At 39.4% G+C, this 18091-nt stretch overlaps 1 protein-coding gene across 1 annotated transcript; it reads right to left on the bottom strand.

Moving 5' to 3' along the window:
- Positions 1-2077: 2077 nt before the first annotated feature.
- On the bottom strand, positions 2078-4077 carry LOC134607941 (mas-related G-protein coupled receptor member A6-like). The gene is made up of 2 exons (XM_063450539.1): positions 4032-4077; positions 2078-3091 (listed from the first exon to the last, which is right to left on the bottom strand). Exon 2 carries the CDS (start codon positions 3049-3051, stop codon positions 2101-2103), a length of 951 nt encoding a protein of 316 aa, XP_063306609.1. The 5' UTR covers positions 3052-3091; positions 4032-4077; the 3' UTR covers positions 2078-2100.
- Between the last annotated feature and the right edge of the window lie 14014 nt (positions 4078-18091).

The following is an 18091-nucleotide window of genomic DNA, read 5'->3' as shown; positions in this document are numbered from 1 at the left end:
CTTGTTTCTTCCACTCATACCGCTTTTTCCATCTTTGAAGGGGTTTGGCGAAACAAGGAAATAGTCCTCTACTCGTAACAAGGATTAAACGGATAAGAATAGTACTACTTAACACACCTTATAATTACGCAGAGAGAGGCAACGCAGAGAGAGGAGTCTGAAGAAGAGGAGTCAGAGGAGGAAGGTGGCTTTGAGGAGGTGGAAGACCAAACACAGCAGGCGTCCCAGGGGGCTTGTTGTCACCTTTCGGGGACCCTTGGTGTTGTACGTGGCTGGGTGGAGGAAGAGACCTTCAATGACATCAGTGAGGACAAGGAACGGGACATGGCTAGCTTGGTATCTAACCTTGTGCAAATGGGGAGTTTGCGGTTGTGTAAATGGACTGTTTGCGGTTGTTTGCGGTGCGTTAAACAGGGAGTTTGGTCTGTCACTGTGAAGCGGGCGTAACTCTTACACTACCTGATCGATACAACATCATACAGTAGGTCACCCGTCTCATTAATTTTATGGCCCCCACCGACCGCTCACGGGTGGGGGCGGGCGGGAGGACAGTAGGTCCCCCCATTGTGATTTATGGCCCCCACCCACCGCGCAGGGGTGGGGGCCGGGGGGGGGGGAGGACAGTAGGTCCCCCCCCTTATCCTTATTTGCTGAAAATTCCCCTGTATAACAATGTTTGGCATTTAGTGAATATTCCCTATTCTGCTCTGTGTCAGTGTGTATCAGGGTCTCTGAGGACAGGTGTCAATCCATATCTGCCAAGTGACCCTATGTAGGAGGAACAGTCCATATTCTGCTCTGTGTCAGTGTGTATCAGGGTCCCTGAGGACAGGTGTCAATCCATATCTGCCAAGTGACCCTATGTAGGGGGAACAGTCCCTATTCTGCTTTGTGTCAGTGTGTATCAGGGTCTCTTAGGACAGGTGTCAATCCATATCTGCCAAGTGACCCTATGTAGGGGGAACAGTCTCTATTCTGCTCTGTGTCAGTGTGTATCAGGGATCCTTAGGACAGGTGTCAATACATATCTGCCAAGTGACCCTATGTAGGGGGAACAGTCCATATTCTGCTCTGTGTCAGTGTGTATCAGGGTCTCTGAGGACAGGTGTCAATCCATATGTCAAGGTGTCAATATGTCATATGTCAGGTGTCAATCCAGATCCATTGTGATTTAGGAATGTTAGGTGATTTATGCCCTTTATGGATTAAAACCAGACTCTGCATCAACTGTGTAATTTTTCATGGGAGTTTTGCCATGGATCCCCCTCCGGCATGCCACAGTCCAGGTGTTAGTCCCCTTGAAACAACTTTTCCATCACTATTGTGGCCAGAAAGAGTCCCTGTGGGTTTTCAAATTCGCCTGCCCATTGAAGTCTATGGCGGTTCGCCCGGTTTGCCGATTCGCGAACATTTGCGGAAGTTCGCGTTCGCCATTCGCGAACCGAAAATTTTATGTTCGCGACATCACTACATAGAACCTGGTATTACTTTGTATTTATATTGGAAAAAAACACAATCATTTTGAAATAAAGGTTTATTTTATTGTAACATTGTTTTTAATAGATTTTATAAAATAAATTCATGGTCATCGCAAAGTTCCCTACTTTATTTATTTATTTATTTATAAAAGGTACAAGTCTAACATATTCATGGAACAAGTAAAAGGAATATTGATATAGGCAAGGCAATTTTTTCATGTTATTCAATATAATCTTTGTTAAACTTAACTTCTGAATATTTTATGTACATGTCAATGTAAACGTACTAGAATTTCACAATTTTGAAGGTTGAACCACAGTGATCTAAAAGAGAAAAAGTCTAAAGCACACCTGATCTCCTTTCCTTCAAAACTGTCTCTATAATTATCATGAGTCACCTGTAAACTTTCTAGCATGAATATCTACAGCATATTCTTTTTAATGACTTACACTGTTAATCATTTCCAATGTACTTTTTATTTTCAAACGTGAATGCAGGAATTCCACAACCAGCTGTGTCTACTTGTATCTGCAAACAACCGAAAAATAAATAAAAAAAACAAAACAAATCGATCTTTGTCACATAAAGGTCTTGCAGATGTTTTCCATAGTTGTTCTAAAACTACTTTGACATTACAGCTGATATTTTGTCACTGCTGGTTTGAATTTCTTTCTCATCTTCTTGAATGGAGACATGTTTTCTCCATTTGAGCTCAGTAAATAAATATAGAAAAGGATTGATAGTACTATTCAGTGAAGTGCTAAACACACTGGCATAGTACAAACTGACATACTGAACATCTAAACTCAAAACCTGAAAATACATTAAAAACCATACAAAGTTGAATGGAATGACAAACAGTATAAAGATTAAGACAGCAATGATGATGAGTATGCAAAGTGCTATTGAAATTTTCTTTCTGAATTTTTGTAGCATGATTAGTAGTGTAAGACTTGAAATGATCATCAATGGCAAGCAAATACCAACCCCTATACTAAATGTCATTAGCTCAACTCCTGAACATACGTTTGTCTGAGCCGCAAAATCTTCTGGAGGACATGCAAAATTTTCAATCAGACTTTCTAAGCAGCCAACAAACCAGAGGAGAAAACACATGATGGACGATAGGTTCTTTGGTCGGTTACAATGGCACCATGTGGGAACGCTCATTGAGAGACATCGTTCAATGCTAATGGCTGTGATGAAGAACATTCCTGAATACTGAGCGGCATCATAAAATATTTCTATAAATATATAGAGAGTCTTTTTTCCGGTAAAATTAGGGTTTACACCAATTAGTGTGTTTATATATATAATCATTATTAGAGCAGTAAGTAATAGAAAGATGACGTCAGCTACTGCCAGGTTGATAATATAAACAGTATATTTGTTTCTCTTTATCCTGAAGGCAAGAAACCAGAAGACAACAATATTTGCCACAATTCCATAGAGGCATAGAGCTATAGCCACAGCAGATGCTATGGTAAAATGTATATATGCATTTGTACTATAACCACCATCGTCATATGTGGTATTATTCAGACCAGTCATGTTTGTTTCATTGAAATCCATTGTTCTTGATCAACTGCAACCTGTGAGCCTAGATTTATACCTATTTTAAGCAAAGAGAAAAGTGATAAAATATGAAATATGAATAATTTTTTAAAATTAAGTAAAAAAAAGAAAGCATGCTATTCTTCAGTTTGGTGTAATGATAGACCATATCATTTTAAAATCACTTCTAATTTACATTTTATTGCAAAAAAACATAGATAATCAGCTAGTTCACAGAGTACAATTTTCAATCTTACTAAATTGTCTTAAACCATTCAAAACCATTCAAGATGGGGACTCCCTTCTAGTTAATATAGCTGTGTTTCCCAAGGAGGATAAATCACTTAAAGTAAATTAATGTTTTACCTAATCAGTTCCTACACTTTATGGTACATTTAAATCTATCTTCTTGTGCTCTAACTTTCATTTCTCCTGTCACTATGCAAGACATTTCATCACTTATGTATAAACATGTTTGACTAAGCAGTATACATCTATAATTATCTAAGTTTAAGGTCTACGTGTATCTATGTTTGTTTGAGTATAGGTATATGTGTGTTTTTACTTTAAGTACATGTGGAAATATGCATTCAGGTAGTGGGTAGAGGAAGGATAGAGTATAAAAAGAAATAGGGCGGAAGTAAAATAGAGTGGGAGAGGGTGGTTGTGTGGAGAGTTATTTTCTTATTTGATCATTCTTTTAATAAAGTCGAGTGGAAGCTGCTGGATGTAAGGTTAGTGGAGGAAGGGTATGACAACTGGGCACAGTAATTTACCCTATATTATGCAAACCAGTTGTGAACACAACAACAACAACAACAATACTATTTCTTGCACCCAAAAAAACAGCATCAAAAGCATTAAGATATGTTAATAGAAAAATGTATGTTATATCAAGATCAAATGCAGTAAAAGAAATAAAAGGTGATATATTGAAGAAAGTAGAAAACAATGGGCAGACAAGAAATTCAAGTAGACAGAGCATTAGTGGAACTAACCAGTGAGTTCTCTGATATCAGTTTTGTTCTTGGTCCATAACATAACCGCTCCTCAATAGATTTTCTAGCCTCTCATGGAAAACATATATATATGTTCTTGCCAAGCTAAATTTAGAAGAAATGTTATAGGAACTTCCCTCGTTTGCATACTAAATAGTATGCTACGTGATGCTGATTCCGATGCGCATCATACCTGGAAGAACAATTTCATAAAATTTGATATATATATAGATCAAGGTGTTCCGATTAGCATTTCCTTTTAACCCCTTAACCTCTTAAGGACAGAGCTTCAGAAGCTTGACTTACGCTTAATGACACAAGCATTTTTTGCATTTTCTTGCTGTTTGCGTTCAACTGCAATTTGCATCTCTCTCATTTATTGCACCGACACATATTATATACTGTTTTTTAAAGGACAGAAAGGGCTTTAATTTGATATAACATATATATATATATATATATATATATATATATATATATATATATATAAATGCTTTCTTATTATAAAAAAAAAAACAGAAAAATGCAAAAAAAATGAAAAATATTGTTTTTTTACAGTTTTTGCAATAATAATGTGTGCATAATTAGTGCAGGTTAAGGAAAGTAATTAAAAATAAATTAATGTATTTGTTCTGATTTACAGAATATATAATGTGTCTGGGATTTTAAGTTTTTTTTGGTAGTTACAGGTCACAAAGCACAAGGAGTAAAATAAAATTTTAATATGGAGCGATTTTAGAATTTGGTATGTTTGTCTTGTAAGCCTAATAGCCATAAAAGAAAACAAAATTGCAACACAAAAGTATATATTTATATAAAGTAGACATCACAGGCTATTTACCTAAGGTGGTTTCGACAGTTTCTACATAGCCATTTCACCGCCAACCTCTGCTAAATATTGGAGTAAAATTGTGTTTTCTTTTGTTTTTGGCACACAAACTTATAACAAAGAACTTCTCATGTTTATTTTGTAAAGTTGGTGTGTGCTATTCCTGTACACAGTTTTATCTTGTGTTCAGTTACATCTGCTGAGTAAAAGGACACCCCCATTGTATGTCTATGGCACTATTTCGTGAAGCTACAGTGCCATACAGGAGACCTGTCCTTTTCAGTATTCACAGTGGAATTTTGGGAGACGGATTTAATGAGCCTATGTGTCCATTTGGGGTATTATAACAGTTTGACTGTTCAAAAAAACCCCACAAAGGCCTACCATTTGTAAAAGTAGACACTCCAGGGTATCTCATAAGGTGCATATTGTGCCTTAACATGTCCCCATTTTTTCACCAATATATGCCAAATTATGTGGTAAAAAATAATTTAGTGCGTTTTTTACATATGGATTGCATTTATGCTAGGCATTTTGTATATTTCACATGTGCCACTAAGTTCAAACCCCCCAAATTATGCTCAGCTAAGTCTTCTGAGTAAAATGACACCCCCATTGTATGTCTTTGGCACTATTTCGTGAAGCTACAGTGCCATATAGGAGACCTATCCATTTCAGTATTTACAGTAGAATTTTGAGAGATGGATTTAATTGGCCTATGCTTCAATTTGGGGTATTATAACAGTTTGACTGTTCAAAAAAAACCCACAAAGGCCTACCATTTGTAAAAGTAGACACTCCAGGGTATCTCATAAGGCACATATTGTGCCTTAACATGCCCCCATTTTTTCACCAATATATGCCAAATTATGTGGAAAAAAATAATTTTGTGCGTTTTTTACATATGGATTGCATTTTTGCTAGGCATTTTGTATATTTCACATGTGCCACTAAGTTCAAACCCCCCAAATTATGCTCAGCTAAGTCTTCTGAGTAAAATGACACCCCCATTGTATGTCTTTGGCACTATTTCGTGGAGTTACAGTGCCATTTAGGTGACCTGTCCTTTTCAGTATTCAAAGTAGAATTTTGAGAGACGGATTTAATGAGCCTATGTATCCATTTGGGGTATTATAACAGTTTGACTGTTAAAAAAACCCCCACAAAGGCCTACCATTTGTAAAAGTAGAAACTCCAGGGTATCTCATAAAGTGCCTATTGTGCCTTAACATGCCCCCATTTTTTCACCAATATATGCCAAATTATGTGGTAAAAAATAATTTTGTGCATTTTTTACATATGGATTGCATTTTTGCTAGGCATTTTGTATATTTCACATGTGCCACTAAGTTCAAACCCCCCAAATTATGCTCAGCTAAGTCTTCTGAGTAAAATGACACCCCCATTGTATGTCTTTGGCACTATTTCGTGGAGTTACAGTGCCATTTATGTGACCTGTCCTTTTCAGTATTCACAGTAGAATTTTGGGAGACGGATTTAATGAGCCTATGTGTCCATTTGGGGTATTATAACAGTTTGACTGTTCAAAAAAACCCCACAAAGGCCTACCATTTGTAAAAGTAGACACTCCAGGGTATCTCATAAGGTGCATATTGTGCCTTAACATGTCCCCATTTTTTCACCAATATATGCCAAATTATGTGGTAAAAAATAATTTAGTGCGTTTTTTACATATGGATTGCATTTATGCTAGGCATTTTGTATATTTCACATGTGCCACTAAGTTCAAACCCCCCAAATTATGCTCAGCTAAGTCTTCTGAGTAAAATGACACCCCCATTGTATGTCTTTGGCACTATTTCGTGAAGCTACAGTGCCATATAGGAGACCTATCCATTTCAGTATTTACAGTAGAATTTTGAGAGATGGATTTAATTGGCCTATGCTTCAATTTGGGGTATTATAACAGTTTGACTGTTCAAAAAAAACCCACAAAGGCCTACCATTTGTAAAAGTAGACACTCCAGGGTATCTCATAAGGCACATATTGTGCCTTAACATGCCCCCATTTTTTCACCAATATATGCCAAATTATGTGGAAAAAAATAATTTTGTGCGTTTTTTACATATGGATTGCATTTTTGCTAGGCATTTTGTATATTTCACATGTGCCACTAAGTTCAAACCCCCCAAATTATGCTCAGCTAAGTCTTCTGAGTAAAATGACACCCCCATTGTATGTCTTTGGCACTATTTCGTGGAGTTACAGTGCCATTTAGGTGACCTGTCCTTTTCAGTATTCAAAGTAGAATTTTGAGAGACGGATTTAATGAGCCTATGTATCCATTTGGGGTATTATAACAGTTTGACTGTTAAAAAAAACCCCACAAAGGCCTACCATTTGTAAAAGTAGACACTCCAGGGTATCTCATAAAGTGCATATTGTGCCTTAACATGCCCCCATTTTTTCACCAATATATGCCAAATTATGTGGTAAAAAATAATTTTGTGCATTTTTTACATATGGATTGCATTTTTGCTAGGCATTTTGTATATTTCACATGTGCCACTAAGTTCAAACCCCCCAAATTATGCTCAGCTAAGTCTTCTGAGTAAAATGACACCCCCATTGTATGTCTTTGGCACTATTTCGTGGAGTTACAGTGCCATTTATGTGACCTGTCCTTTTCAGTATTCACAGTAGAATTTTGGGAGACGGATTTAATGAGCCTATGTGTCCATTTGGGGTATTATAACAGTTTGACTGTTCAAAAAAACCCCACAAAGGCCTTCCATTTGTAAAAGTAGACACTCCAGGGTATCTCATAAAGTGCATATTGTGCCTTAACATGCCCCCATTTTTTCACCAATATATGCCAAATTATGTGGTAAAAAATAATTTTGTGCGTTTTTTACATATGGATTGCATTTTTGCTAGGCATTTTGTATATTTCACATGTGCCACTAAGTTCAAACCCCCCAAATTATGCTCAGCTAAGTCTTCTGAGTAAAATGACACCCCCATTGTATGTCTTTGGCACTATTTCGTGGAGTTACAGTGCCATTTATGTGACCTGTCCTTTTCAGTATTCACAGTAGAATTTTGGGAGACGGATTTAATGAGCCTATGTGTCCATTTGGGGTATTATAACAGTTTGACTGTTCAAAAAAACCCCACAAAGGCCTTCCATTTGTAAAAGTAGACACTCCTGGGTATCTCATAAAGTGCACATTGTGCCTGAACATGCCCCCATTTTTTCACCAATATATGCCAAATTATGTGGTAAAAAATAATTTTGTGCGTTTTTTACATATGGATTGCATTTTTGCTAGGCATTTTGTATATTTCACATGTGCCACTAAGTTCAAACCCCCCAAATTATGCTCAGCTAAGTCTTCTGAGTAAAATGACACCCCCATTGTATGTCTTTGGCACTATTTTGTGAAGCTACAGTGCCATATAGGAGACCTGTCCATTTCAGTATTTACAGTACAATTTTGAGAGATGGATTTAATTGGCCTATGCTTCAATTTGGGGCATTATTGCAGTTGGAAAGTTAAAAAAAAACCACGAAGGCCTATCATTTCCTAAAGTAGACACCCCAGGGTATTTCAAAAGGCATATTTTAAACCTTAGCGTTGGATCATTTTTTTGTTAGTTTGTACCAAGTCTAGTTACAATTAGCATTTCTTTCTGCCTTTTTGACACACACTTGGAGATGTTACTGTATATTTTGCAATCCTTATGTGTGCTATGGCAGTATAACACCTAATATGTTGCTCAGCTATGTCCTCTTAGTGCAGCAATACCCCCATGTGTACCCTTTTCGGGGATATGTGGATGTTGAAGGGGCACATTGGAGACCAAGCCATATCAGTTTTTACCGAACTTTGAATTTTGATGCTCGGCCCATGTGCAAATTCCAAGCATCTTAGCAGGTTTTAAGTTCAAATTACCCCACAAAGGCCTACCATTTCTTAAAGTAGACACCCCAGGGCATTTTAAAAGGCATATTTTAAACCTTAGCGTTGGATCATTTTTTTGTTAGTTTGTACCAAGTCTAGTTACAATTAGCATTTTTTCTGCCTTTTTGACACACACTTGGAGATGTTACTGTATATTTTGTAATCCTTATGTGTGCTATGGCAGTAGAACACCTAATATGTTGCTCAGCTATGTCCTCTTAGTGCAGCAATACCCCCATGTGTACCCTTTTCGGGGATATGTGGATGTTGAAGGGGCACATTGGAGACCAAGCCATATCAGTTTTTACCGAACTTTGAATTTTGATGCTCGGCCCATGTGCAAATTCCAAGCATCTTAGCAGGTTTTAAGTTCAAATTACCCCACAAAGGCCTACCATTTCTTAAAGTAGACACCCCAGGGCATTTCAAAAGGCATATTTTAAACCTTAGCGTTGGATCATTTTTTTGTTAGTTTGTACCAAGTCTAGTTACAATTAGCATTTTTTCTGCCTTTTTGACACACACTTGGAGATGTTACTGTATATTTTGTAATCCTTATGTGTGCTATGGCAGTAGAACACCTAATATGTTGCTCAGCTATGTCCTCTTAGTGCAGCAATACCCCCATGTGTACCCTTTTCGGGGATATGTGGATGTTGAAGGGGCACATTGGAGACCAAGCCATATCAGTTTTTACCGAACTTTGAATTTTGATGCTCGGCCCATGTGCAAATTCCAAGCATTTTAGCAGGTTTTAAGTTCAAATTACCCCACAAAGGCCTACCATTTCTTAAAGTAGACACCCCAGGGCATTTCAAAAGGCATATTTTAAACCTTAGCGTTGGATCATTTTTTTGTTAGTTTGTACCAAGTCTAGTTACAATTAGCATTTCTTTCTGCCTTTTTGACACACACTTGGAGATGCTACTGTATATTTTGCAATCCTTATGTGTGCTATGGCAGTAGAACACCTAATATGTTGCTCAGCTATGTCCTCTTAGTGCAACAATACCCCCATGTCTACCTTTTTCAGGGTTATGTGGATGTTGAAGGGGCACCTTGGAGACACACCACTTTCATATTTTTCAAAAGTGGATGCTGGGCCAAAGTGTTATTTTAGCAGCCCAGGACTGCAAATTACCTCTCCAAGACCACATATATTTTTAAGTATAAGCAGCTCATCAATTCAAATTATGAACAAGTGCATACTATTTGCTGTGAAAAGGGGGAATAGTTGGCTTAAACCTATCTGGGGGTAGTACCCAGTAATCTGTGTCACGGGCAACGCTGTCACGGATTCCAAAACACAGACAGACTACAAAGAGAGAGAACACAGAGACAGACACTTGTAATACCGGTCCTTAGAATGGCCGGGCTATACAAGCAGAGAATAGTCAAGGTACAAGCCGAGGTCAAAGGGGTAAAGAGAAACGGAACAACGATAGGACAAGCCGAGGTCAAGGATCAGAGAAGACAGGATAAACGGGAGACAAAGCCAAGATTTGGTAACCAGACAGTTAACTAAAATCACACCCCAAAACTAGTCTGCTTATTCGGCCTGGGTGTGGAAAACTTTAAAACAGTGGCCAATACATAGGCCGGGCTGAGAGGGGCAATCAGGGCGGTAATAGCTGGTCTCAACTCTTACGCCCCTCTTGTAACACACCCTGCATCTTTTCTGGGGGGTTTTCTTTCTGGGGGTTGATGGAATCTTGAAGCAGAAGTGACCTGCCTCCATTCTTCTGCTAGGCTCCACTGATGGTCCCCCTCTGTGGCACTCAAGTAACCCAGAAATGAGCTGAAATTGAAATGAAAGGAATGTGCATTTCAGCTCAGCATTTGCCTTTTTAAAAATAATAAAGGCATTGTGGACTGCCATCTGCATTATATATATGCCCACTTTTTTATACCATGCCCTGGTTTTGCGCATGATTAGATACGGCTGCATTAGTTGATCGGACAGATCAACTCCCCCCATATGCCGATTATATTGCTGTATGCAGACTGGCACCCGTTTATATTCCTCTCTGCCACGAACTGCGACCCTGCGAGTGTTTTCCCCATGGATGGTAGTTAAGATGAAAACCTCCTTTTTATCGCGGTACTTGAGTGCCAGCAGTTCATTCTGGCAGAGAGCTGCTGTTTCCCCTTTTTTAAATTTTTTTTCTGCTAGAGCCTTTGGGAAACCTGTGCGACTCTTCCTGATAGTGCCACAGGCCACGGTCTCAAAACAGTACAGCATTTGTAAGAGTGGGATGCTGTTATAAACGTTATCGATGTATAAGTGATAACCTTTGTTGAGTAATGGCATTATTAAGTCCCAGACAATTTTCCCACTTGTCCCTATTATATCTGGGCAACCTGGGGGATCAAGGTGGCTATCCCTTCCTTCGTATACACGGAAGGTGTATACATAGCCACTGCCACTTTCACATAATTTATACAATTTGATCCCATACCGGGATCTTTTGGATGGGATATATTGTCTAAATCCCAGTCTTCCCTTATATTTCATGAGGGACTCATCAATTGAAATTTGTTTTTTGGGGGTGTAAATAGTGGCAAATTTTTCATTTAAGTGGGAAATTAGAGGGCGTATTTTATAAAGAATGTCATACTGCGGATGACCTTTTGGGGGGCACTTCATATTGTCATTAAAGTGCATAAAACGCAGTATGTCCTCATATCTCTCCCTATGCATAGTCTGGGAAAAAATGGGGGTATTAAAAATAGGATTTTTCGTCCAGTACATTCTAATTGTGGGCTTTTTAACTATCCCCATTAACATGGTCAGTGCCCAGAATTGTTTAATTTCTGGCACACTGGTTGGGTACCATCTCTCTGTCCTGGCGATTCGGGAGTCTTGGTTGCGTGCAAGATATTGCTCCGCATACAGATTCGTCTGGGTAACTACCTCCCCAAAAAAATCATCCCCCAAAAACAGCTCCATACAATCCAGCGCATTATAGCCAGACAGGTCAGCCTGTATGCCAGGATTGGCAGTGAACACTGGGATGTCTGGCGAAAAATGATTAGGGGGTACCCAGTCATCTGCGCCATATTGAACATTAGGGGAATCAGCAATTTCCTCTGATGTTACTGCACTATCTGGCACATAGTCCCTGTCCCCTGCGTCACTCCCTGCGTCACTCTCTGAGGCAGTGTCGGTCGCCTCTGAGTCGGCGGCTAACAGGGCATAAGCCTCCTCTGCGCTATACTTGCGCAACATTTTTAATACAGTTAACACAGCTAAGAAAACTTTAACTAAATAACTAAACTTTTTTTTTTTTTTAACCCCTAACTAAATTCCCCAATTACCACTAAATTCCACCCACCCAACTAACTAAATCACAAATTAATAAAATAAAATAATAAAATTTAACCCCTTAGGGTTACAAAAAAATAAAATTTAACCCTTAAGTGTGAAAAAAAAATAGATCACAGTAAAGTGCTGTGACCTGTATATTGATCACTGCTAGCAGTGATCAAGCAGCAGGGAAAGGGTTAATATTTTTTTAAAAGGAAGGGGAAAGGGATTAGGAACCTTTAAAAGATATTCACTATTCTTCTGGGACACAATGTTGCAACGATCCGTCTCTCTCCACTTCACAAACCCACAAGAGGTGGAGGGAGGCGGATCAGATATCCCAGCAGTATTGTGACCGCTGTGACTGGCTGTCACAGCGATCACATGTGCTGGGACATCGCAATTTGCTGTTGCTGGTCTGCCCCTGACTCAGAGGGACCCAGCAACAGCGTTAACCCCGCGATCGCCGGCACTGCGCGATCGCGGCGTTAATTTTACCGCGTGACGGACGAGGTCCGACACCCGTCGTTAAGGGCATTCCCAGGATGACGGACCTCGTCCGTCACCCGTCCTGAAGGGGTTAAGGACTGAGCCAAATGTACACGTTGTGATCAGAACAAAACGTAAACAAAACCTGGCATTTGTGCTATATGTCTGTCCAACCGTAATTCACCTCTTTCATATTAAATGCACCCACCCTTATTATATATAATTGTATTCAGGGGAAACCAGGCTTTTATGTAATATCAAATATTTAGCTAAGAAACATAATTTAATATGAAAAAAAAATGGTAGAAAATAAGAAATTCTGTTATTTTTTTAGTTTTACATGACATTTTAACTGTCAATGTTATAATACTGTTTGCTTTTACTGCAATAAAATACACATATTTGTATTCAGCAAAGTCTCAAGTGTAAAACAGTACCCCCTATGTACAGGTTTTATGGTGTTTTGGGAAGTTACAGGGTCACATATAGCACGTTACATTTGAAATTGAAATTTGCCAGATTGGTTACGTTGCCATTGGGACTGTATAGTAGCCCAGGAATTAAATTTACACCCATAATGGCATATCATTTGCAATAGTAGACAACCCAAGGTATTGCAAATGTTTGTGACTAAGTGGCTACTAAAAAAGACTGGACATACCCCATTTGCAATACCTTGGGTTGTCTACTATTGCCAATGGTATGCCATCATAGGGGTAATTTTCATTCTTGGACTACCATAGGGTCTTAAAGGCAACATAACCAATCTGGCAAATTTTAATGTGAAAAAATGAAACACAAGCCTTATATTTGATGCTGTAACTTTTGAAAACACCATAAAACCTGTACATGAGGGCTACTGTTGTACTCTGGAGACTTCGCTGAACACAAATATTTGTGTTTAAAAACAGTAAAAAGTATCACAGCAATAATATTGTCCGTGTAAGTGCTGTTTGTGCGTGAAAAATGCAAAAAACGTCAATTTTACTGGCTATATCATCGTTGTAATACATTTTACTGTTTTGAAACACTAATATTTGTGTTCAGTGAAGTCTTCCGAGTAAAACAGTATCCCCTATGTACAGGTTTTATGGTGTCTTGGAAAGTTATAGGGTTAAATATAATGCTAGCAAATTAAATTCCCTATACTTTCGGCATGGGTTGTCAGCCAGGTCCCGCTAATTGTAATTAATTATGATACCTAATTTTTAATTTTTAATTTTATTATTTTTGTAATTTTATATTTTAACGTATTTACATATTTTTTTTATATTATATATAAATATATATATATATATATATATATAACAATAATTATATATATATATTTAATCAGTATCAGTCTACGTGTAATTTGATATTAATATATATATAATTATACATATATTAATAGTAAAATACACCTAGACAGTGTATGTGTGTGTATGTATATGTGTATATATATACTTAGATCATATATATATATATATATGATCTAAGTATATATATATATATATATATATATATATATATATATATATATATATATTTTTTACACTTATTTAATTTATTTTATTTTATTTCCAGCCAGCAGGGGGACTACCTGTCATTACAGTTAGTCCCCCTGCTGGCAATGCACCAGGCAGCTAACCCGGCCATGTGATTGTGAGGTCCTCGCAATGACCTCACTCTCACATGGCCGGGGTGGGGGGCTGCAGGACGTCGGATGTGCCGCGGAGGGCTCCCTGGGAGTCCCCCCAACCACGATCGCCGGCGTGGGATCGCCGGCGACCGGGTAAGTAAAAGAAAACCGCCCTGCGGCGTTTAGAGCCCCTTAGAATAGGGCGTAATAGTACGCCCTCTAGTTTTAAGGGGTTAATCAGAGTCAGCCCAAGACATTGTGCTGCCTGGGTCCAATGATGAATTGCACATTACATCATAATATCAGACATAGGCACTAGAAGCTCTTCTTAACTGTGATCTGGGCCGTGGCTGCATCTTGCAGCTGTTTAGTAGATAACTCCCTAAATTGGTACCCTTGTGGGGTTGCAATATTTAAGGGTACAAAACTAGATAGCAATCCCACAAGGATTAGGGAGCTATCAGCTAAAAAGACCCAAATTATGAAAAGCCCTTCATTTTCGTAATTTAGTTTTTTCAACCAACTTTACTAATACAAAGAAAAAAGTACTTAACATAAGTAAATAATGAAGATTAAATTCTCCCTCCTGCCCCTATCCGCCATGCCATGAGCAGTGGCATGTCTACCAAACAGCGAGCAGCCAGTGGCAGCTCCTTGTTGTAAAAAAAACTAACGACTGGGCAGCTGTTGCTGCCCAGTTACTAGTCCAGTAAAGGGGGACATGGCACAGGTGGGGCACCTATTAAAATAAATGACCCGTGGAACCCCTAGTGATGGGTGGGTGCCCTAAATAGGCCTATTATCCCCCCACCCATTGGCAGCAAGTGGGGAACATAAATAATAATGGGGGAACCTATTGTCCACCCCAGCCCCAACCCATTGGTTGCGTATGTAGTGTCTTAAATGATAATGGTTGACCTATTGACCCTCCAAGCCCACACCCATTGGCAGTGCGTGGGGAACTAAAGGATAATGTGGGACTCATAGTCCCCCTCCAGCCCCCACCTATTGTTGGCAGATGAGAGCCCTTCATAATAATGCAGTGTACCTATTGTCCCCGCAGCCCACACCCATTGGTAGCAGGTGGAAGCACTAAATGATAATTTGGGGGCCTATTGTCCCTTCCCAGCCCCCCACTCATTAACCCCTTAAGGACACATGACATGTGTGACATGTCATGATTCCCTTTTATTCCAGAAGTTTGGTCCTTAAGGGGTTAAGGCATGTGAGGGCTCTAAATAATAAAAGGGAAGTGGACCTATTGTCATTATTTTTTAGGGCCCACAGTAATATTTAAGGGCCCCACCAGCTGCCAATGGGTGAGGGCTGGGGGGCAACAGTCCTACTCATTATCTTTTAGGGTCCCGATCCACTATCAATCGGTGGGAACTGAGGGGACAATAGGTCCCTTCATTATTATTTAGGGCCCACACGTGCCATCAATGGTTCTGCTGCTGTGACCTAGAATAGAAATAAAAACCTAATTGAATGCAGTAAGTGATTATTCACCAAGGTGTTTTCATCATAAAAAAGCTTGTCTTAAAGCACACTGTCCTGCCAAACTTGCCTTTCTCCTACTGCTTCCTATTCTCTTCCTCTCTCAGAATCTGTTCTTCTTTTCTTCCTTTCTGTTTTAGTTTTCTTTAAAACATAGGACAAAGTACGGACTTATGTATTTTTCCAACATTTGACCTTCTTTGCCCAAAGGAAAAGCCTAAGTCTGCTCCATTTCCTGTGGTCAGAGAAATTTTCAAACAACACTCACCTTCCTCCATGTCCTTGCAATTCCTCATTTCACTATTCCCGAACGTCCTGTCATATAGACAGGCCTTTGGCGAATTGACAGAATTTCGTGAAAACAGTTTGCCCATTGGTATTCGCATGAAATTTGGTCATTTTGTTCTGTTTGGAATTTCATTCGGAGAAAGCATGTGGCTGCTTACTCTTGTAAAGTAAAAAAAAAGACACCCCCTCGAATCCAATAAAGTGCCCCCATTGTTAGGCACCCATTATAATAATTAAAGGTGGGAACATAGTGTCCCCCCTAGCCTCCACCCATGTCCCTCGAGTGGGATCTATTAAACTAAACCAGGCACCTTAGTGTCCCCAACGGTCCCCACCCAGTAGCAGTGGGTGTGGGCCCTAAGTGACCAAAGGGGGGGAACTATTGTCTCCCCCTATGGCTTCTACCTTTTAGTGGTGGGTGAGGGCTCTAAATGAGAAAATAAGGTTACTTATTGTTTCCACCCCAGCCCCTACCCTTTGGCACTAAAGCGCTATGGAAGATATAAATGGCAATAATAATAATAATATAACTGCCAACGTCAAGTCCACTGAACTGTGACTTTGAGAGCTTCTGGGCAGAACTGCACCACATTGGCCATTGGACAAAGGGCAGCAGTGTCAAAAGCAAAGGGAGGAGAGGACCCACCTGGGCCTAGCATCTTTTCCAGCACCTGTTACCGCTCTGTTTTTTCATTTTTGGTGAAATACTAGTTCAAGATTAGTTGTATCGATGATATGGTATCCAGCACAGAAAGAAAGCATTCATTCTGCTTCCAGTATCTTTCCTTGGGTTTTAAACAGCGATGATCTGAGTCGTAATGAGACAGATAAATGACCCGACCATGTCATCGGCAGAATTTCCGCGTATTGTGCAAGCGCAAGATACCGTATATACTCGAGTATAAGCCGAGTTTTTCAGCACATTTTTTGTGCTGAAAAACCCCAACTCGGCTTATAATCGAGTCAATAGTCTGTATTATGGCAATTTTCATTGCCATAATACAGACTGGGGGCTGCAGAGATGTAACTTACCTCTCCTGCAGCTCCTGTCAGCTCTCTCCTCCTCCGCGCCGTCCGTTCAGCACCTCGGTCAGCTCCCAGTGTAAATCTCGCGAGAGCCGCGGCTCTCGCGAGACTTACAGTGTGAGCTGACAGAGGGAGCTGACTGGACGGCGCGGAGGAGGAGAGAGCTGACAGGAGCTGCAGGACAGGTAAGTTACATCTCTGCAGCCCCCACAGCCCCCCCACTGAACTACCAACCCCACTGGACCACCAGGGAAGGAGCCCCCCTCCCTGGCCAGCTAGCAAGCAGGGAGGGGGGACGAAACAAAAATAAATTAATAATAAAATAATAATTAAAAAAAAAAATAACATTACAAATAATAAATAATAATAAAAAATATGAAAATAATTAAAAAAAATAATAAGTAAATAAAAAAAAAATAACGAAAAAAAAATATTAAAATAATGTAAAAAAAATAATAAAATTGCCCACCCCCCAAGGTTCTGCAACACACACATACACACACATACACACACACACACTGCACTTATACACACTGCACTCATACATACACACACACACACACACACACTGCATTCATGCACACACTGCACTCATACACACTGCACTCATACACACACACACACTGCACTCATACACACACACACACTGCATTCATACACACACTGCATTCATACACACACTGCATTCATACACACACACACACACACACTGCATTCATACACACACTGCACTCATATACACACACACTGCATTCATACACACGCTGCACTCATATACACACACGCTGCACTCATACACACGCTGCACTCATATACACACACACTGCATTCATACACACACACTGCATTCAATATATACACACACTGGAAATAAATATTCAATTAATATAATTTTTTTAGGATCTAATTTTATTTAGAAATTTACCAGTAGCTGCTGCATTTCTCACCCTAGTCTTATACTCGAGTCAATAAGTTTTCCCAGTTTTTGGGGGTAAAATTAGGGGCCTCGGCTTATATTCGGGTCGGCTTATACTCGAGTATATACGGTATTCCTGCGCTGACGAAGTAGTCTATAT

The sequence above is a fragment of the Pelobates fuscus genome, chromosome 4 (assembly GCF_036172605.1).
Source record: "Pelobates fuscus isolate aPelFus1 chromosome 4, aPelFus1.pri, whole genome shotgun sequence".
Lineage (NCBI taxonomy): Eukaryota > Metazoa > Chordata > Amphibia > Anura > Pelobatidae > Pelobates > Pelobates fuscus.
This window is presented reverse-complemented; position numbering and strand designations above follow the sequence as displayed.